General features: G+C 40.0%; 3 protein-coding genes across 7 annotated transcripts in view; 1 reads left to right on the forward strand and 2 right to left on the reverse strand.

Annotated features, from left to right (window-relative positions):
• The window catches only part of Ubce2h (ubiquitin conjugating enzyme E2H), a 29,267-nt gene extending 16,241 nt beyond the window's left edge, over positions 1-13,026 (reverse strand). The window contains exons 1-2 of one of the 4 annotated variants that reach the window (XM_076903773.1): positions 12,351-13,026; positions 3,888-3,964 (exon numbers count right to left, since the gene is read on the reverse strand). In XM_076903773.1, the coding sequence (XP_076759888.1) occupies positions 3,888-3,964; positions 12,351-12,403 (130 nt within the window). In that variant the 5' untranslated portion in view covers positions 12,404-13,026. Of the gene's footprint in view, positions 1-3,887; positions 4,009-9,093; positions 9,157-11,778; positions 11,818-11,988; positions 12,118-12,350 lie in introns of those variants that run through there. The other 3 variants (XM_076903770.1, XM_076903772.1, XM_076903771.1) reach the window with 3 other exon arrangements.
• Positions 13,027-14,807: 1,781 nt separating this feature from the next.
• Positions 14,808-18,137, reverse strand: Wls (Wnt ligand secretion mediator). Its single transcript, XM_076903761.1, has 11 exons — positions 17,677-18,137; positions 17,249-17,436; positions 17,068-17,173; positions 16,874-16,998; positions 16,645-16,800; positions 16,382-16,559; positions 16,185-16,312; positions 15,860-16,021; positions 15,562-15,789; positions 15,288-15,441; positions 14,808-15,214 (listed from the first exon to the last, which is right to left on the reverse strand). The coding sequence occupies exons 1-11, from the start codon at positions 17,780-17,782 to the stop codon at positions 15,114-15,116; spliced, it is 1,632 nt and encodes a 543-aa protein (XP_076759876.1). The 5' UTR covers positions 17,783-18,137; the 3' UTR covers positions 14,808-15,113.
• Positions 18,138-18,301: 164 nt separating this feature from the next.
• Strip (striatin interacting protein) lies at positions 18,302-22,820 on the forward strand. Of its 2 annotated transcripts, none has more exons than XM_076903754.1 (12): positions 18,302-18,621; positions 18,741-18,857; positions 18,924-19,207; positions 19,284-19,776; positions 19,848-20,058; positions 20,120-20,274; positions 20,347-20,591; positions 20,698-20,925; positions 21,009-21,180; positions 21,257-21,461; positions 21,553-21,807; positions 21,929-22,820. In XM_076903754.1, exons 1-12 carry the CDS (start codon positions 18,619-18,621, stop codon positions 21,955-21,957), a joined length of 2,397 nt encoding a protein of 798 aa, XP_076759869.1. In that variant the 5' UTR covers positions 18,302-18,618; the 3' UTR covers positions 21,958-22,820. The 2 variants fall into 2 exon arrangements, with proteins under 2 accessions (XP_076759869.1, XP_076759867.1); XM_076903752.1 differs by having other exon boundaries at positions 18,303-18,401.
• The last annotated feature ends 375 nt before the right edge of the window (positions 22,821-23,195 follow it).

Raw genomic sequence — 23,195 nt, forward strand, 5'->3', positions numbered from 1 at the left:
TATCCTGCGTGTTGCGCATGTAACGCAACGCCGTTAATCTTATCGGGCCTCCTACAGCCGCTTTTACGATCATTTGTTCTGCAACGACTCTTACTTGACGACCTAACACGATCATACGATCCGCCGTCCAAAGACGAGTAAAACACCAGATACGGACGCTCCGTTCGACAAGCCTCGAGGAAGTTGTAACCTTTTTCCCCATTCAGCGGTACCGTTAACCTCGCGAGCCAGATCGAGCTCGATCGCTGCACTTGCAGCGGGGCGGCGTGAAATCCTAATGTTCACCCCGGCCAGCGAGCAGCCGGATAAATTAATTTCTGTACAAACAGAGCCGCGCCTCCGCGTCTCGTTACACCGTTCACTTTTCAACGCCCGCTGTTCACTGCTCAGGGCGAATCTATCACGTCTACGGGCGTCTCTCCGTCGAGAATCGTGGATTAATCCTATCACCTGGCTACCTATCCACCGTCCAGTCGAATAAAGTATCGCGTCTTCGATGGAATTGCCAGAACAGCGTCGTAGATAGTCACCCTCGAGCTCGCGTTCCTCTTTTACCGATCGTGCGAAGAGCTATAAAAAGCTAAGGATAACGAACCGTCCATTAGAGCCATTTCTAGCCACTCGTCCAAAGTACCCGGCGGTAGAGACTAAGCGCTCGTCGTACGACCGATGGCAATAGCAAAAATAAATACCAGTACAAAGGGACGTGGGACCGCTTGTCTGCGTGGCTCGTAACGGCGCGTTACGCAATTTTGCTCATTGGCGCGAGTGGAAATAAAACCAGCGGCTGAGACCGTGGCTGCGCCGAACGGGGTCTTATCATCCTCGCCATTGCCTCGCCGTCCCTGTCCTGTAATTTATCTGCGAGACCGTTCGCCCGAGCTACATCGATCTATCTGGAAAACACGGACCAGGCTTTATCACAGGCGTGCCTCAGCTCGCACTGAAATATCGCGGAAAGTCGCGGCGGGCCCGCCGCGCGGCGAGTTTCAACGCGTTGCAAAGTAACCTGTTAAGACTCGCGAGAGGTTTCGACCGAGAATTATCGAAACGCCGCTTCGAAAGTCGCCGCTCTGCTACGTGAAAGGTAACCCAGCAACCTTCGCATGGTTGCGTGTGTTGTTCGGAAAAAACAAAAAGGAAAAACGGGGAAAAAACTTGCGACATTGGACGACGTTAGGAAACCTTTTCGGAAATTCAACGTTACGTTCGGATCGGCCGCGCGCTGGTGATTCACGATGGTATTTCTTTGCCGCGGGTAATCCGCGTTTATAGAACGCAGCTCTTAGAGCCGCTACTGCGTCCCGTGGAAACGTTACCTCCGAACGATTCGAGAAAACTTTCGAAGCCCGGGAAATCTGCAATATTTCGGTCCTCGAGAGTTATGATTCGGAACGGTGCTTTCACGGAGTAGCTGGCTTTACGTAGCAACCCAGCTGGACGTTTAAGTTAGCTTCAATGGACGTTTCCGATTCCCTGGTGAAGTTTTGAAATTACGAGACCGTCCAGCCGGTAAACAACGATCGATCTGCTTTTATCGCGATTCAGCCGGGAGCCGCGCGCGGAAACCGCAATCTGCGAAGGGTGGACGCGATTTCGATTTATAAAAGCGCAACGATGAAACCCGCCGCGCGATTGTTCGGGGGCGGCAACACAATTAACGGCAAGTTTGTAAACTTTTACCGCGGTCTATTTGCGTGGCAGTGCGATACGAGCGTGGCGATGAATCGAGCTTCGAACAAGTCGGCTGAAGCGCGCGTAACAAATGAAATTAAGACGAGCCGAGGAAAAGTTACAAGCGCGGCGAGGCGGTCGATCGTTTTTTTGCGTGCGTATAATTGGAAAGATATAGGCGATCGAGCTCGTTTCAGCTCTTTTCGAAGCGATTTAAACGACGCGGCTGTCGCGGTTTCGAGGCCATCGGCGAGCCTGCGTACCGGCATCGTTCAAGTTTATCTAACTGCAATAATTATCGGCGAAGGAAGAAGTGAAACTCGCCTCTGCAATTAGCAATATTGTACAGCCGCATACTCGACGAGGGCGAACTCTGTGCCCGCGATCGTCGTCGAAGGAGTTGGCCGGCAGCTCCACGATCACCGAACAGGCACGTGTGCTTTCCACTCGATCGAGGACATCGAATCAAGTGGAATCGTAATAAATTAACGACGTAACGTGACCGTCTGCGAAAGAGGAATTAATTTCGCGATCGATTGCAACAGGGAGTTGTGCGTTTCCCGATTGCAAATCGGGATGGATTACGGTAATCGTTATTACACGCGAGCGACCGCGCGGCGAAGATAATCGAGCGGCTCGTTCTCGGCTGAAATTTTCCGAAGGACGTAATAAAAACAGAAAGGCAATGAAATTAATTTTAAAACGTGCCACCGCGTTACGATATCCCGGAATGCCCGGCGACCGGATCGATACACGCGGCCCCGTTCATTCGTTAAGTACCGCGCGCTGCTTGTACATCTGTTGCTCTCTCCTCTTCTTCGTTACCAACGCCGCGCGAGCAGCTATTCGAACAATCGACGAACGGAAAACGAAACTGCGCGAATCCGTCTGAGAATGACGAACGCCAACCCGAATCCGAGGCACGCGATAATCTACGGAAACCGTCTAACGCGTTCCCATTATGTAGGTTAGATATGACTCATAACGATGATTGGAGCAGCGAACTTTCACTGTGCAAATAACTTTGGAAAAACGCTTTTAAAAGTACAACGAAACGAATTCTTTCGTACCGCTGTAGGAGAAACAGAAATCTAAGGACCGTCGCAGGAGCAGAGGAAGGAGCTGCTCCACAACTGCGTTAACCTGGATCGATCGCGAGGGAACTAGCCAGATTGGAGAACGCTATCCTGCCGATTCGATCGTGGTCGATACCGGGATACAAGTCTCGATATACTGTCAGCCGCGTTGAAAGCGACGCAAACGAACTTTCGTCGGTGAACGGTGGTTCGTCGATATCGCTTTTTGCATACCAGCTGGTCGATCGTGGAAAGTGTAAATGCACGCACTGTTGCATAAGTGCATCCGGTGCGCAAGGAACCGGCGACCTTGGAATATCAAATGCTGGAAACGTACAATGAACGCATAAAACAGGACTCGATCACCACTACCGGGAAATGACAGACGACATCAGCCGAGTATGCGCGCAGTGGAAAATTATGGTCGTTCTCTTTCGATACGAAGCAAACGACACCAATGTTTCTTTCGATGTAATTAGGGCAGCGCAAACATGCCACGTTCGAATTAGTCATTTCGGAAACATCACGTGTCGCTGACTAATTTTCACAAAATTGATAGTTTCAGTTTGTCGTGATTTCTTCGCTGCTCCGGATGAAAAAGAATGCGAAGTAATCTTTTTATTTGGAACTGTGAAATAGGACAAACGAATCACGGAAAGGTATACTCGCAGTGGCTCGAAAATTGTGTATTTATTTGCCCACGAATTAGGGCAATTTAAAATGGGTATCCAAGTGAAGACTGTTTGGAAGATTTAATCAAGGTCTAAAGAATTATTGATTATTTGTAAACAGTTTTTTTATACATTTTCTAAATGGTAATTAAATAGAGTGTGATATTGGAGGAAGCGCAGCGGGACTTTTTTTTTACGCGTGGCGATTTTCTTTGCGGGAAAATCCTGTTATACTTTCCTATCTTACTTTCTAATTAAAATGTTCAAAAATAAAAAAGCTCGATAGCCTACGGCCACGTATAATATAACAAGATGGAAGAATAACAAGTTTCATCGCACAGAATCACTTGAAAAATCCATATCATGCAACCCTCTCGTATTTTCCTCGCTTTTAACGCTTCGAAATTAATATCGGCTTACAATCTAAGCACACACACAAATTATACAAAGCGTATGCAATACTTACTGCCCCGTGGACCGTAGAATTTGACGGAAAATTCGTTTAATCCTCCTAGTATCGTCACCTCATGCTTGCTTTCTATTCTGTGCGCGTTTAACGGGTTAAGGAAGATGAATCTGCAAGAAAACTACCGAGGACACCGCACATTGGGCTTTGGTCGATTGAAAGAAAAAAAAAAAAAGAAAAAAAAGAAGAGAGGAGGGAAGATAGAAAAAAAGAAAAGTACAAAAGGATCTCGGGCGCGTTTACTTACGCACAGTGCGAATAAAAGCGTGCGAAGGCAGCGTGCGCAAATATTTAAGCGTCGACGAGAAAACGGTGCAATGAACTGAAGGGAAATCGATGCGTGGAAAGAAGTGCGAACGTGGAACCGTGTCAGAAGTCCGGTCGTAATATTATCATCCTCGATCGATCGAAACGCACCGGGGCCTCGCGTGACTTCGAGACGAGCGGATCGTGACGCTTCGCGTGCGTCCCTGACGCAATCGGGATTACGAGTTTTCCGAAATTAACTGGATGGCTAATGCCGGGTAATTTCGAGCCGCTCGTGGGATACTGGGAAAGCGTTTTTACGCGAGCCAGCACACCGCGCGATGTGATTTACTTTTTCATGACGCTTACGCAGAAATCTCGACGAGTAACGCGTGCAAAGATCTCGATGAAATTCTAATTGAACGCGGTTTTAAATACAAGCGATGAATCGTGATTGCGCTCGTAGATGGTGTTATCAGCGACGGGAGAAACCCGTCGCTTTGAGATTGGCCCTCCCGTAGGACCCACCCACTGAACAGATGCTTCCACGATCTCCCGTTTCAAAGCGAACACCGTTAGAATTGTCAAGAGAAGGACGAAACGCGCAAAGATCCTAGTATCGTCCCGTGGCTGCATCATTATTTCAAAGATCAAGCACGAAGAGTAGCCAGAGAAGCTTTTGTTACTAACAACGTAGCTTGTAATACTTCACGTGGTTCATGCTTTATGCAGGTAACGGTTCTTTTCAAAAACACATCCAATTTCAACGTGGAAAAATGGTAACGGTTGAAAGCGTCGCCGGAAGAAAAGAAAACAAAGGTTCCTAGCCGCATTTAAATAATACACCGTGCAGCGGTTGTTGAAATTATCAAGCGAGCTCAGTCGAATTTCAAACTACATTTAACTTCACTCGCCAGGCCCTTTTATCCTACCGAGCTCCGCCCTGTTCAGCGCGCCCTTCGTACCGTACAAAGGGATTATTACAACGTCGATTTCAACCACGAATTTTCCACAAAACTGATCCCAATCCCATGCACAATACAATTCGCCGAGGACAGAAATTCCCGCGAAGGAATCGCGCTCGCATCGTTGAACGAGGTCGGAAACCAAGTTCGAAAACGAGCAGTGCAACCAGAACGGGGCAGAAGAACGGAACTCTAACCGTCTGGCTTTAGAGAAAGTTTATAGAGCAATATTTCGCGCTAGCGCACGCGTTAGGGTACATAAAAAAACCGCTGTTCTTGTCTGCATCAGATAATTGTGTAAAAACTCGTAACTGGGAAACCTCGAGCAGTAAAACAACACTCGGATCTTTAAACGTTCACCGCGCGACTACCACTCCAGTGAACACAGAGATGCGGCAAGATGGCCGCCGAAAAATGTCACGGTTCCGTGGAACGATTTCATCGAACGTGGCTAGAATCCCTTCGACGGGAATCCACGGGCCGAGCGGATCGTTGAAAAGGAAAATCGAATTACGACGATGTGTGTCATGTTATTCAACGTACGGTAAACCACTTTCTTGTTTTGGCAAGCGGTTACACGCGAGCCGAGCGTCGAGCTGAGCTCTCACCTGGCGCGGGGCACGAGAGCTTTGTTACACGGAAGATCGTGGTCCCCCGTGAGCGTGCTCGATTCTGGCCTCCATCGTCGGACGCATTTCTAACCGACACGGGCGAACGGAAGATATTACGCGAGGAACGGACGCACACGCGCCTCGAGCACGCGGGGAAATAGAATCGTAGGTAACGCGTGCTTCGCACGTCACACGAGACACAGCTGACCGTAGCTGTAATAATTTCCTGCGCGCGCGCCGCCATCGTAATTGCGAGTGCAATATTGGTAGGCGAACGTGGTATATTATTCCACCGGAAGTGCCGCGTTTCTTCGCGGTCCTGTCTACAAGGAATTTCATTGTTGCGTGCCCGGCGCGAACAGTTCGACCAAGTCGAAGCGGACGATCCTTCGATCAAATACACGGATTTACGCTAAAAACTCCGATCAATGAGATCGATATTATCGACATGTAGCTGGTGTAACAGTTAACGGACTTGAACACGTGATACGTGTACAATGAATTAATCAATCGCAATCTAATCGAGTCTATGATAAATCTGTAATTGCGAAAGGAGATAGAGCGCGACTCTGGAATATTAAAATGGAATTAGGTAGGTAGATACACGAAGAGCGGACTATCAAACCGTTTTAACGACCTCGTTTCCACCGCGAGCGCGATTCTTCGTGCATTCGACGTGCATACGGCAAGGTGTGCGCACACCAGAATGGGACGGAAGCGATTGCTCAATCTCGAGGACCGTAACGGAGCATTCGCTTCTGGCGCGATGTTGTTGTTTACAATGTCGGTCGAGCTAGCCTGCGTTTCGTTGAGGACAGCCTTACGGTCTGTTTCTGTCCGTCTCTCTACCACCCACCACCTTAACCGACTCTCTCGCAATCCGTCTTTGTTTCCGTAATCCGACGTCCATTCCTTCCATCCTCACCGCCACTCGATCTCTCTCTCCGCGCCACTCCATTCGACAGAAGGACTCCGCTGAACAGACTCGATCGTACACGCGAAAGCAGCCCGCGGCTGCGTATTCAAATGAACTGCACGTGCGAATCGACGTTCGATTCCCGTCAGACTACGCAACACGCACACGCCACTCTCGTTTCAAAAGACTCGACGCGTTTCGTGCCCTTGGTTGTATCTTATTTTTGGAAGACGAACCTCCTCGATGCGGTCCCTTATCGTCTGTGCCCGATAACTCCATCAGCCCGTCGAACCGCTATACCTATTTCCACTGTTAACTGGCTAACGCAAATGTTTGTAGTGCGCGTTCGTTGAATTTTAATCACGTTTCGGACTTGTTCGCGTACACTGACGCAAAGCAAAGCGATAAGGAACGCGTGTATGTACAAAACCTCTTCTGGTTTGTTGTTTACTGGTTTTATCTCGAATAATTGAAGGAACGAAAATGTACCAACGACGCACGGATAGAAATGTAGAGGGAATCGTTCGAGATTCAAAGAGCGTTTTTTGTTCACTGTGTGCATAATGTCTACGTGTTCTCTGATCGTAAGACCAATTTGGACGATAACAAAACACCGAACGATAAATAGTACAGCGTGTATTCGAAACGGCAGCACGCACGCTAAAAGGCCACATCGATAACGATAAGCCTGATGGAATCCTGGCCGTAAACAAGGTCAACCATTGGACTCGAGATGAACTCGGTGTGTATCCCATTTTTCGCTTTATACGCCGTTTGGCAACGATCCGAAATCGGATCGTGCTAATGCACTTTGCGTAACGAACACAGCGATCGGGAACGGCTGAGGAAATTTGCAAGTGTGAGCGTTGTTTTAAGCTTCACGGAAAGGAACGCTCGCCTACGCGTTTAAGACCCAATAAAAACCTAATCTTTACACCTATAACTGACTCACCCTGGACTATAAAAAGGAACGTTCTAAAAACTGCGGATAATAAAAATGAAATTCACGAAAGCGTCTAATAACAATATCGAATAGTTAAGAAAATTGTACGAAAGTTGTACATAAAAGAGTAAAGAAATGTATAAAGTATCCACGTTACTTGGAAGATGAAGCATACTTCTATTCAGATCGCATAAATAATTCTCGTTCGTCTGCCTCTGCACGTCTGCAGTGAACCCTCCTATAATGCGATTAATACGCACCGTGTTATAAGAGCACTGTGTTACAGGTTGACTGTACATATAAACCGTTAAAAAAACAATTGGCTCGACAGACGCATAAAGTTCTCAATCCTCTTTTTCCATCGAGCGATTCAATTGCTATTTACATTTTTCAAAAGAATCAATTCGCATTGAATCGCCCCTATTCCAAGCTTCGGCTCTGTATGCATTCGCTAATCCACTTTCCCCCGTTTCTTCGGTCCCCTACCAATCGAGCCGATCCCCGAACAGATTCCCCCGATATTGATTAACTCCGATCTCCGGTATTTAGAGAACAATAATTGAAGCTTTCACCAACGAATACAGGAAGCGAGGACGGAGAGGAGACACGTGTGCACGCGCGCGATCGAAGCGTCCCAGGTAAAATTGCATCAAGCATGCGGAACCGGCAACCCCTCCCCCCGACAAGCCCCTCACGATGCACTTCTCACGCGTGTGCTCGCGTGCCTCGAAACCCATTACGGTGGACCATTAACCACCACACCGAGAGGCTTGTTAATTACCACCGTAATTGATTAGCTTGATTTCGGCGGACAGACAAGGAATCTTCCGAGACATCCCCGTCGAGTATCGCCGCGATCCATTATTGAATTACTTCCGGTGACCACGGACGCGTGCGTCTCACCTGGCCACTCTAATGGAAATTACTCGAATATATGCACGCGTCCACGGGGAGAGACTTTTGCGAGCGCGTGATTCACCGCGACCGTTACGCGAAAAGTTGCGCGATGAAACGGCAACGGGAGTTGGTCTCGAAAACCACGGCGAACCTCCGCGAACTTTCACCCTTCGTCGCGATCCCGCGGCGGACAGCTCGGGTCTCCTTCGCTTTCGAATGGGGAAACGTCGGAGGAGCGAAACGAGTAACGCTTTGCCCCCATCGGATGCGTACGGTTGGGCAATCGAATCGTAGATTCACCCGTGGGATTGTAAAAACCGGTGGTCGCGTTGGTTGCATCATGGTAATTAGATTCGACTACGCAATCGTATTGAATACTTGTTATTGTTCAATTGATCCCCCCGCGGCGTGTCTTTCGCGATGTACGAGTGCTCGGCTGATATCTCGTTGCGAAGGGAGAATTGAAAATTCGATTGAATTTTAGTGTCGTCACGGTTAAACGAGTCTCTGATTTTGGACCGTTCGCTGGTTCCTTCGGACAAGAATAGATCCGATGGTAAAAACAATGTCGGGAACGGCCAAAGGTGTACATAAATATGCGGTTGTAATTGTAGAAGAGGAAGCAAACCTTGTCATTCGTGTCATGTAGGCATTCAAGGTAAGCCTTCGCGATCATACGATGAACGCTCTAATAGATACGTTTTACACTTTAAACAGTGTTTTAAATGCCGCCGGATTTGTGTCAACAACATTATGAGCCAGCTAGCGTAAGGAGTTCCATCACTCTCGTCTATTTATCGCATCTATCTTAATTTTAATGGAATGGTACAGCAGTTTTTCTATGATGACGAATAAAATTTTTATTAGGACACCAACGCCTCATTCTTTACGACCACAGAATACCGAAACGTGCACATTCGCATAAAAGTAATAGGATAGAATGGAAGACGAATATGTTTCAAATGAACGCTCAATGAAACATTCCTTCGACTTAAACGTTAATTAACTTTGACCGTTTTACCATTCCTTCGCGGTCTCTAATAAAATCTTCAAAAACGAATTGCAACGCCTCTATTCTTACGAGCACAAAACACAAAAGCATAGAAATCCGTGAATAGATAAAAGAAATTCGAACGAGAAACGAAGTACGAATGTAGAAATACCTTCGAGTTATTTCGTTTTAAGTATTCTATACCCCTATAAATCGACTTTGTTGTTCTATTCGATTTTACACTTCGCAGGAAACAATTCACACAAACTAAACCTCATAAATCCCACTGTGTATATATACAAAAGCTTAAACTGTACGAAAGAAAATCCTAAACGAGCCAAAAAGAGAAAAAAAAAATCGATTTACTAAAACTCGAGTAGCTAAACCTGCAGTGACGACAGAGCAAAGATAAATTTAGAGAACACAAGTGTTGGCAAAGTAGAGAGAGAGATGTGAGACGCTCTTAAGATAATAAGAAGACAAAGAACTTAAAACAGAGTCAGGAGTTTGCCCTCGAAACATATAGATTTCCATCGCGTTCGCTCTTTTTGTTCCATTGAATTAACAATCAAGGAATATACACCTCAACGTTTTATCCTGATGCATATCGAACGTCGAAAGGAACGAACGTATCGCTCGAAGGATATCTTCGATCGAATGGAGGAAAAAAATCAACGAATCAGGCCATCGAATAATTTATCAGAAACCCGCTAATACGGATTCTATAGTGGCGTGTGCAAGCAGCTTTCACCGTTATTAAAACGGAAATATTTATCTAACTTTATTTATCTGACTGAATCGCGGAGAATTCAGTTGAATTCGAAAAGCGTCAATATAAAGTTGCAACCGAGGTAAACTTGCATCAATTTGTTTAACCCACTGGGATTTTCCTTTGTTTTCGTTATTGCGCGCAAAAACAGCACTTCTTTCCAAAGGTAAATAGTCCTACCTATTTCTGTTGTTTTCCTTTCTACATTGTTACTTTTGCAAATTTTTCGATACTTGCTGTTTGTTTTCGAAATACTTTCGTGTTGAACAAAATTTGAGGCAAAATAATTTCGGAAAAATACGTGAAACGCGGCGTTTCTTTGAAACTGAACGCGAATGGTGAGATTGCAAATTTATAGGGATCAAACGTGCAAAGGCGTCTGCCCTCCCGAAAATAGATTATTGCTAACGTTGCTGCGTACACTCGAGACGCGAGTAGAAAGGCTTTCCAGAAATTTGAAAACTCGTGTGGGGTTCCTGCCTGCCGAAGTACAAATGAACGCGTCCAATTCACTTTGCTCGCCGAAGCGCTTGCAAATTTAATGCAAGCTTCAACAAAGACTGATCGATGTTACGGGTGACGAAGGAACTCGGCATAGAAACTATCGTCACAAAAAAAAAAAAAAAAAGAAACTGACGCATTCGTACAGGGACGTCTGCACAGAAATGATAAGCGAAACGCGACGTTACGCAAAAATCAATTTCTTACGAATCGAGGTCAAATACGTATACATATATATATGTACATGTGCGTACGTATATTTGTTAATTCTTTCGTCGCCCCTGTTAATTATTCATAGCACCGTTGCGTAGTGAGATATCAAGGATCAAATCGAAAATAGAAGTAGGAAACAACGCGATATCATTTCAACGACATTGGCGTCGTTAAAACGATCCATTTGTTTGTACGACGATTAGAAAGGTTGAAGAACGACAACACACTTGTTCGCGTTCTGTCGCAAAAGGTGTACCTTTGTTCTTTGCACCTGACCCAAATGGTCACCGCGGACAAGGAGAACGGAAATTGTTAGTCACTATCGTCGCGCGATTTGTGGGAGATAAGATTTTACGAAGAAAAGAGATTCTTGCAGTTGCGTCATTTCTGTTAATCACATCTTCTTTGACTCCCTCTCTCTCTCTCACTCACTCACTCTCTCCCTCTCTCTCTCTCTCTCACACGCTCTGTACCCCTGCTTTACATTCGTCAATAAAAGATTTGACACTTTGCGTCACTTCGTAAAGTCTTCGGTTGAGGTTGAAGCACACCGGTGACGTCTCAATCACTGTTTGGTCGCAGTTTCACTCCATTTCAAACGGACGTTACATTTACACGTACGCCGTTCTTTGACGCGCGACTTTAAATATTTACGCTTGCCAGGAATGTATAAATATAAAGGGTATTCGAAATACGAGTCGTCACGCGAATCCGCCGGTTCGAAATCGACGACTAACACGACGAGTAATACGAATCGAAGAGATACGAAGGAGCCGAATGGGGGCGAGAAAAAAGAAAAGGAAAACAGAAAAAAATACACGGGGAAAACGAAATCTAACCTCTGGGAGCCGCGACCGCACCATACCCGTCGTGCGTTAAATGAACAATATAAAGCTGCGCGCACACGAGCGCAGGGACGTAAAGTCAGCTGGTTAAAAACAGCTGTGTCCCGTCATCGACAAAACGAGAAGTTAAATATCCCTCGTCGTCGCGAAACACCATTGACATTGCACTGCGTTGCTTCTCGTCGACCTATAAACCGATCGTACCTGATAAACAAGCGATCCGGCCGTAACATGCACATGCATACTGCGTAGTCTTGCATTCGCAACCATGTGCGGGCCTCTCTTGCACTCGATTGCAAGCACGTGCAATGGAGCAAAAGAGAAAGAAAGAACGAGAACAAGAGAAGGAGGGAAGGTGGTAGAGAAAGAGAGAGAGGTAGAGAGAAGGGGGGAAAGAGAGAGAGACGGAGAAGAGAACGAGAAAGAGAGACAGGTGCTGGGGAGGGAGGAGGGGGAGGGGGGAGTGTCAGGAGAGAAAGAGGTGGGGAGAAGAAGAGGAAGAAGAAAAAAAGAAGACAGAGATACAAATAGCAAGTAGGAGAAATAAAAGTGAATTTCAAGGATACAATTTGAGAACGTCCGTGTCCATACGTCGTTTTCCAGCGCTGGGGGACGACATATTTATCGTCTATTAAACGCAGCAGAGCCCTTCGTAGCAAGTCCTTGAATCAGCTGAGCCCGATTGTCGTTTAGGAAGGGCCTCTGACTGCCACAGATTATTTACCACAGCCGAATCCACGAAGGTATCAATCAATTCACCACTGTGATATAACACACTCTCTGTTTTCCCGTACCGAACAGCTATTCAGCGCGATGGAAAAAAAACAAAGACACGCGCGCGTGATGGTCGCTAAGTCAGTCGTTGGATGTTCGACGCTCGACACGAACGAAAACGACACGGGACGAATTCCGAGACGTCAGCGTTTAATGATGTTTTCTACGGATGAACGAACGTACGATCCCTCGATGAGCAGCGATGTACAAATGGTCTTCCTCTTTGTCCGAGCGGACTAAGCCAAAAACCCCGGGCTAGAGGATCATTTCACCATCACCAACGACGATTCCGTTCAGAGTCTCGTACTGTCGACACGTTTCTCGCGCACACAGAAAACAATTCTTTCCCCTAAACCTCCTCCGCCTCCACCACTACGAAACGCCTGTTCTCGTGCACCCCACTGTCAACTCACGGACTTCACCACATCTGATTCCGTTTCTGCACTGCTCTCTTGCTTGCTGCTACCTCTCTCTTACGTCGTGCCACTGGATGCGCGCGCACCATACAAAATCCCTGCTACGATCCACCAATCACCACTGGTTATCTCGGGTCAACCAATCTCACTAGAATTATATCAAAAAGAACCAGCTACTATCACGTTTCTTTGAATTGAATTTACTTTTTCCTAAACAATTACCAAAAAATCCAAATTCCATAGTCAACAAAAATATATTAACAATTTAAAAAATAAATCTACTTACATACTAAAGACTACGCCCATTATTCGTATATATTTGAATTGTCCAATGTCTCGTACATGTACGAACGATTTAAAAAAATAAATAGAAAATTATAACATGCAAATTTTAAACAATTAAATGATTTAATGTTAAAATAAGAATAGCGTGTATGTTTATACAAACCACTAGTTTTTGTCGACACTGTGAAAAATAATGTGCATCGATGGTACACGTGTGGAATTTGAATTTAATTAGCATCATATTTTAGTATTTATATAACTAAACAATAAAGAAGATATAAATAGCGTGAAACATATTTGTATAGGAAACGTATAAATACCTTTCTGGAATAATACGAAGTCCAGTTATCCATTAAATCTTAACAAATTTAATATTCGAAGTTAACCCTTCACACACATACATATTGAAGTGAATTAAATGAGCGCGCGGTGTGATAAAATTCTGTAGGGGAAATTCTATTGTACAGCAGTCTCTCGAGTAAATGAATAAATTATAGGGATGGTTGGAAAGAAATTGAATCGTTCGGTAAGTCAAATGTCGTACAATTCGCGTTTTATCCGGATGTTTTTAATAACGTTGAAACAAAAGACGTATCTACACAAAGATAAAATTAGTATTAATATATAGCATGTAACACATTACACAATATTTAATAACTTAACAGAGTTATTCTAACAAATTGATTTATTTCAAAAGTGTATAAAAATTATGAATATGTATAAAATTTCGACCAACTTACAAGAAAAAAGCGTTCGAATCGAATACTGTATACCAAAATTCAGTAATACAAATGGACATAGAAATTTAAGTCCTCTTTCATAATACTAAAAATTACATTTGTATGTGTTGTTCCTAAAATGATTTAAAAAATATGACAATTAATGACAATGTATAAAATTTGCTCGAGAATATCGTTAATACCTGTTCGACTGAATATATTAAATATATCGAAAATACTAATTCTGCTGCATCAAATATAAGTACTCTATGTAAATGGCTAAAGTGCACTAAATTGATTCTATTAAAGTGTTATAAATTTATTGCACCCTCTTTCTCTTCAGGTCTACTTTGTCGCATGCATACGTCTTAAATACTAGCAATTATATTAGTAATGCATCAAAATCTGTAAAAATTTGTATGAAATATATATGTATGTATAATATCAAAAATTTATGAAGGAACTTAATACTGCCAGACAGAGATTGATACCTTTGCATAATAATAATAAAAAATACATAAATAATATTGAGATACCCGCGTTCAATACTATTATGACTATCGTTAAAATGCATGTTTACAAATGTTAATTACGGATAAATGCCCAATATTGATATGTACTGTGAAACGACGGAATAGATTATTTTTCATTAAAGAAAATAGGTATTGCGATTTTTCAGTGCGTTAGAGACTATTACAATAAATATGGCAACGTGATTGTTCAATATTTTCAGTATGTATGAAAAGATCTTACTCGGAAGTACAGATACTTTTGAATTTTAAATGGAATGTTCTATAGAATAACGTTACCTACATATTACACGAAAAAATCTAGAAACAAAATGTCTCTACATTCACTTTACCTGAAAATACTAAAAATAAAGCTTTAAGTAGTTTTAAAGAACCGCATTTGTTAAATATTAAAATGTTATAGAAAAACTAAAGCTTAAAAAATATTCGTAATAAATAATTAATTTTGGCATTAAGTGATTACTTGTCAGAGCATTATCAGTCATTGCATTCTCTATAAATATCGAAAATCCTTAATTCGTATTTATAGCTCTTCCGTGCTATGTTAAGTACAGAATTGTTGCATGATCACTGTTCTATTTCTTATTTGTTAAAATGTACACTACTTATTCTGCGGCTGCCTTTCGTGTGAATGCTGTCAAAGACAGCATTTCATTAGGATCAGTAGATAAACGTGAAAACTCGATTTCTTCGCTAATACTATTTTCTGCAAATGAAAAACTTAATTGCAATTGAATCCAGATAGCTGAAAATGTATGCGATATAGAAAGTATTGTTACCAGATGGTTCAATAGGCCATTGTTTATGTGAAGGTGCATATAAGCACAATAATGCTATAATATAAATATTCCACATTCCATAGACACCGGTGAAAAATGCTGATGTCATTTCCAAATGTATCTCATCGTCCCATTTCCACTGTCCTTCCGCAACCTATATATTACATGTATACGTTGCACATATTACATTAATTTATTTCTAGCTGTATAATTTATATTGATTTAAATACCTCAGACCTAATTTGTAAACGTAACATCTATAAATTTAATATACCTGACCAAGAATAAATCCAATAACTGTTAAAGATGCACATAACAGTGTAGCGATCATCAAAAATTTAAACCGATATATTACACCTTCATAGTGTAAACGCCGAACCGAACTCATGCTAGATAATGCAGCTCTTTTTACACTGATATTCATGAATACTTTCCATATCATGTAAGCCAAGAATATTAAGTACACGCCAGCAGATACTCCGGCTAAAATGATGAACGATAACTGATTTTTTAGGTTAAGGAACGTAAAGTTTCACTGCGAGAAATACAATTTCATTAGAACAATAGGATACAGCAAATTTTGTCCCAAGATCTGTAACCCAAATAGAATAAAATGGATTTCGTAGTTGTACTCCACGTTCGCACATATCAAACACAAACAATGATAGACATCCGATGCCTACTGCAGAGAGATGACGCCAGTAACATTTTAAAGAATTTCTTTGTTCACCTTCCTAATTAAGAAATAAAAAAAAAATTGTATTTTTCCATAGCTTACAGTCATATGAAAATAACTAACTTACCTGTATCTGTTGTGAAAGAAGGTAGTACATAAAAATAAAGAATTCATTAGTACATCAAAATTAAATCATATGTATATAAATATAATTTGTTTACCATAAGATGCTCTCCAGCGAATACCAGCCAGAAAGATAAAAGAGTTGCATAAAATACTCCTTGTCTAATATCACCCAGCAAAAGCATAAATGGCATGTCATAAGCAAGTGTTAAGTATTCCAAGGGTACTAACAAAAAATTAGCTTTAAATATAAATAATCGCATGTAGTTTAAAAAGGTCAAAATATGCAACTTACTGTTCAGGAAAGACAGAGCTATGCCAAGTGCTAAAAGTAAGTACTCCAAAAGAGCTGGTGATCTGGAAAGCATATGTACTCGTCTCCAATACCAAATTAGAACGGATAGAACAATTGGAAAATAAATGGTCTTTAAACTGACCCACACTTTCGTAAATCCACCATTTTGATTGATAGCCTAAATTATAAAAACAAAAAATTCATATAATATTTCACACTTTTGTATAAATGTAAATATTACAAGTTAAATGTTATATATTTACTGTAAGCCATAAATCAGTTATATGACCCAAACCCTGATTGATATTTCTGTCTGTATCAGCAGGAAGACGAATATTTAAAAGATAATAATCATGAAATAGAGAGCCAAGTTCAAACAGTGGTACAACACTACAGTTATAATTGTACTGTTCCATTGCCTATGAAGAAAATATCTATAAGTAAAGAAGTATTCACTATGCCAAGAACAATATTAACAATCTATATATTCACATCGTCAATGCTGCAATCTAAAATTCTTTCCACTACAGAAGCAGCATATGGTTTCCAGGCATCATCTGGATCCCCTTTATTTCTATAAGCTAGCCGTGCGTCTAAAGTGATCTTAGTTCTAGGAGCTGTGAAAAATAACAATTAAAATGTACATTCAATACGGTACATATGTAAAAATATATTTGATAAGTTACCAATTTCTATCTGATTGTGATAAACAATATCCACTTGTAAAACACCTATTAAATTTTGTTGCCACCTAGAATAATCAAGTTGCCTACTATTTCTGGGTACGGGCATCTATAAAAGAAGTAATAAACATTTGAATTTACGACTACTTATATTCTTTAGTTTCTGATATTTTAAGGAAATTACCTGAAATGTATAAACAACTTGATACGCTTGATGATGACTGTCGAGACTGAATCGATTCATATCGACTGCAGTGCAAGCTCCTTTTCCCCTTGAATAAAACCATTTTCCTCCACCTGGTTCAGATCCATTCACACGAATATCCTCGCAAGGCGTACCAAGTATATTTTGGCTACCGGCTGGAGTTGGAGCTACAAAAGAATTCAACAATTAAATCAATTAATAAATGGTATCATTAAATTTAACTATACACTGTAAACAAATTTCTTAAGCTATTCATACATGTACTAACATTACAAAAAAATATATACAACAATTATTATTTATTCGTACAGGTTCTTTTTGATATATGTAAAATAATAATGATTTATTCTTTAGTTATAACAATATATTACAACAATCTGAAATCTATTTGACGTTTCTTAACTTACCAATGAGACCGCCTATTAGAAAACAAACAACTTGTGCGATAATAAGTAATACAACGAGTATTGAAAGCTTTCTACCGCTCAAATTTTCTATGATTGTTCCTTGCATTCTGTTAATGTGATTATTCACTGTGTTTGTTTCTAATATTATCTGTTCAAAATACGATGCTATCGGAAAGGACGCACAACCAGACGCGTTTGACCGTAAAGTACGTACGTGAAGAGCAGTTTAACGTGCTTTTCGAGTAGCTTCGGTGTTCAAAATGGAAGCTGTGCGATACCAATATTTATAGAAATTCTTGTGAAAATCTCTAAAAATGTTTCGCGAGGCAATCATCTTGTCCTTGATTTTATCAACAACCGTTTAATGGATTTGGAAAATACAGAAATACCGTCGTAGCTTGAAGTTCTCATTAATAAAATTCTGACTAAACTACGCACAGCCCATGCAACAGTATCAAATACGGTATACCGTACATCGACTATTTTTGTAATTAAAAGAAATCGATAATAAAATCCATCGATCGATAAAAAATTACTTACAATCGACTGAAAAGTAGTCGAGGGGAAAAAACTATCGATTCATAGATTAAGATTGAAATGCATTACATATTGCATACTGCATCTCCAATCGCTATTAGAAAATGCGTGACGTAGCGATGGATACGAATGGGAATGGGAAGCGTGTTCTTCCCCAAATAGTTCTAGAGCGTCTTATTAGCACCGAAGTGAGTAAATGCTTTGCCAACTAAGTGCAAAGAACCTGCTAAAAATAAATAACGATAATCGGCGTGGATCGAGTCGTTCCTAACCTTTTCTGACAGAAGCTTATACTACTGTTTAGTGTCTGGATTGTCACGATCTACTTATCAATCCACACGATACGTGAATAACACGTCTTATATCCTTTTCTGAATAATAATCGTTCAAATTAATACAAATAAAATGGTACATACATTTATTTATTAATTGATATACTACTGCAGTAAAAAATGCTAACATTGAGATAATATCATTTGCGTGTTTTTTCTTTTTTTTTTTTTTTTTTTTAACGTTTCTATCTTCAGGAGACATCTAACTCTGCGGATTTGGATTTTGTTTATGACGATGCTGATAAGCATGCCAATGAAATTGCTGAATTGTACAGCTATTCAGAAGAGTCCGAGTTACATGTTAATCTTACTGTGAGTATAGGCATTTCTGTGATACCTTGGAATGAGCTAATGTGACATGAATGTGTTTACTCTTAGGCATTTGAGGAGCAAATGGAGTTGTATAAATTAAGACCGTGGTGGCAAAATTTGACAGAAACTCAACAGAAGTCTGTAATTTATAAATTATTAGATCAGTTGGATGTTTCTAATAAACAATTGAGAATGAAAGCAGCGAGATGCATCTTGTACCTAGCTCAAGGTTGTTGGGCTGAAGTACAGTCCGATGCAGAGCAAAGAGAATGGACCAGAACAAATGTTATGTTGTTATATGAGGCTGGAGTGTTCCCAGCATTTGTTGAACTTCTCAATATTGAAATTACGTATGTGTATTATCACGTGAAAAAGTATTTTATAGATTTCTGGAATTTGTCACGTTTAATACTGTTCTATTTGTAGGAACACCAGGAGAGCTGGTTTTGCGATGAGAAAAATATCTGTTAGCCTTGACGATTCTACTGATTTAAGAATAATTCTATCTGTTTTATACATTATAACAGAGGTGATGAGAGAAGAAGCAAAGGATTTAGAGAATAGTATTTACAAGAATAACGTTGAATCTTTCAAAGAAGATCTAATACATCCCTATGATGACGAGCTGCTTGTAGTTAAACTTCTCGGTATGGTGACATACTTTTGCACCGGATTAGCTCCACATTTTCCAATGAAAAAAGTACTTTTACTTCTATGGAAGATAATCTTAGTATCTTTGGGTGGTATCAATACGTTAAGAGAGCTAAAGAAACAATATCGAGAAGAAGCTGGTCTTGATACACAACAAGAAGATACATTGGAAGTTGCTAGGACTATGAGAGCTAGTTCTCCTCCTGTCAGTGCTGCAGATTTGATTGAAACACTGAATCAAAAAAAGACACATAGATCTTATAGACGAGTATGCTCAATTTTTTTATTAAATTCTGTATATAAATTCAGAATTACCGACTGATAATTTTTGTTTTTTAGTTTCTTATGAAGCAAAGTTCATTGGATGAGCCAGGTTTGGGAATGGAGTACGAAGGTGGAGAAATAGGAAACAATACTCCAAACAATGAAGCAGAAGGAGAAGCTAATGTATTTATGAATCAATCAGGTTGGAAGCTGGTAACTTATTATCGAAATGAAAACAATCAGTCTCCAACAAGACCTGATACTCCACCACTCACTAAAGGAAAAGGTAATATTTTTATTATTATATTTTCTACCTAATCTAACCTAAACTTGCGTGCTTTTTTTAGGTTTGCCATGGACACCGAAGGTGAGACAAAAGGATGTAGATACTTTCCTTGAAGTATCAAGATTAAAATTTGTTGGTTATAATTTAGAGGGAGATAGACAAAGTTTGGCAGGTTTGCCACAACCAATACTTGAAGGTGTTAATACACTTAAAAGAGTAAGTTAGATAATCTTACAGTATATACTTCAAAATTTGAATAAATGAATTACGTATTTGTTGTACTTTTAGCATATGTATACGTCTCTAGCTGAGGTTCAAATTCAAAAAGAAGAACAAATGCTCAGGAATCCTGTAAGCACTCCAAGGTTTCCGATTCGTCAAACGCCGACGGAGATTGTGTACCATGCTATATTACCATTTGTTCCTCAATATATGATCGCACTATTGAAAATTCTATTAGCAGCTGCACCAACTAGTAAAGCTAAAACGGATAGTACCAATATTATGGCCGACGTCTTACCAGGACAAATGCCGTAAGATTATCATTTTAAACTAATACCCTATCACTTTTATTTCTTTTAATCATCTTGCCATAGATTTAGTAACGCGTGAATTATCCTAATCTTTCATTCTTTACAGTATGACAGTATTTCAATCAATGAAACTTGGTATCGATGTAAACAGACACAAAGAGATCATTGTTAAAGCAGTATCAGCCATACTACTCCTCTTGTTGAAGCATTTTAAACTCAATCACATATATCAATTCGAGTTTATGTCGCAACATTTAGTGTTCGCTAATTGCATACCACTGGTCTTGAAGTTTTTAAATCAAAACATTGTAGCTTACATTGAAGCAAAAAATGTGTAAGTTATCTAAAAAAAAAGAACGAATTAGACATCACAAGGAACACTTATAATTATTTCAATTTATGTGAATTTATTTGCAGTATTTCTATTTTGGATTTTCCTCTGTGTGTTATTGGAGAGCAGCCAGATGTGTCCTTAGATAATCTTGAGATCGGTGATAACTTACCATATTCGTGGAGAAACGTTTTTTCTTGCATCAATTTATTACGTATTCTTAACAAATTAACAAAATGGAAGCACAGTAGAATTATGGTACTTATATTACGTTTAATTATCAAACTTGTTTGTTTGTCTCTTATAAATAATTCGAGTATATTCATTTCCACAGATGTTGGTCGTTTTTAAGTCAGCACCTATATTGAAGCGTACATTAAAAGTCAGGCACGCAATGATGCAGTTGTATGTCTTGAAATTAATAAAAATGCAAACTAGGTACTTGGGGCGACAATGGCGGAAGACTAACATGAAGACTATCAGTGCAATTTATGCAAAAGTTCGGCATCGCTTAAATGATGACTGGGCTTACGGCAATGGTAACGTATTCTATGTATACGATGCTTAGTATTGTATATCCAACTTGGAATTTACATTTAGAATAAAGTATGAATGATTTGTTTCCTTTAGATTTAGAGGCAAGACCTTGGGATTACCAGGTAGATGAGTGTGTGCTACGTTCTTGCGTTGACCGTTTCAATAATCTTCGATATACTAATGTTGCCAAAGACAAAGACATGGAACCCGTTGACAATTCTGTTACATCGGTACTTGGAGTGAATGTGGAATTAAGCGATGAATTTAAACAGCATTACGAATTGTGGTTACAGCAAGAAGTATTTCAAAGAAGTATTAACTGGGATGAATTACTGGACCCTGAAGCATGTGAGATTTAAATTTTTAATAAGTGTAATATAATATATAATAAGTGTAATATAATATATAATATATACATACGTACATATATATATATATATATTAAAATTATATTTTCGTCAACTCATAGACCTGGATCAAATTTTGACGTTTTTATAACTTACTATTTGTGAAGTGTTCAAAAAGAAAGAAAAAAAAACATTGCCATATCGATGCATTGGGAGCTATATTCGTTTTTGGTTTGTATACACCGAATAGTGAATGGTCCTAATCTATCGAACGTTTAATGAAAAAACAAAGTGACTTCTCGAGATCGATGATTTACGAGACATGTGTAATTCTTTTTTTGATATCTTTTTCTGTGTGTTTAATTTGTGCAATGTGTATTGCTTGTAGCAATATTTTACTATTACTATTATAGTTGTAAGTAAATATATAGATATAACCGTATCCGCCGCTATTATGAAGTACTAGGATAAAATTCAAATATATCTTGTTCATACTGTTCGTAATTTGTATCATCTAAGTTTCTGTAAATTAATTTTTAATAATGTAACAAATTAGGTATTGTATACCATCTCGAACTCTTCCCGTATTTTATATAATTTTTATATGTACTCCTTTCAATTGTAACAGTGATAATATTTATCGTGTTACAATTTACAATGGTATTTGCAAAACATAAATATTAACGTGTACAATGTATTAGTTTAGTTTCAACTGCATTTTTTTTTTAAATTTGCTAATTTTGTATAAATTAAATATGATTTGTTTATTATTAAATACAACAGAATAACGCGTGTTTGATCGGTGTGTTTATATGTAGTTGACATCTCTGTATGAGAGAATGATAGAGAGAGAGAAAGAGAGAAAGCTGAATAGCAGAATCAGTTATGTATATAAATTTATCATACAAAAATGTATGAAGCACTCATAATTGTGCTTTTGTGCTATTATAACATTATTTCATTTAATAATTAAGTATTTTCTGTAGATTACATAAATTATAGAGACTGAATAATATTCAATTTTTTCTTATTTATTGTAATGTATATTTAAAGAATTTTTCAATGGGAAGTAAAGCTGGCGTCATATTTCAATCGTTAAAAGTAAATAAAATGATGGACAACATATAAAACTGTATTCATTGTACAAAAATATACCTGCACGTATATGTACCCAACAACACAGTAAATCACATAACACTTCAAAAAGCACCAGCGTATCACGGTGATGCCGCCAGATTACTACAGAAGAACTACTAGCGCCATTTCTTGCAGGAGCGCTGAAACTGGTCGGAAATTAGTTTCAGTAGTTTCCGCAGAGATGGCGTTAGTAGTTCTTGAGTAGTTTACTTCGCTGTCGATAATTGTGTGCGACCAGTTTGAGCACTTTTC

This window comes from Xylocopa sonorina, chromosome 11 (genome assembly GCF_050948175.1).
Source record: "Xylocopa sonorina isolate GNS202 chromosome 11, iyXylSono1_principal, whole genome shotgun sequence".
Taxonomy (NCBI): Eukaryota; Metazoa; Arthropoda; class Insecta; order Hymenoptera; family Apidae; genus Xylocopa; species Xylocopa sonorina.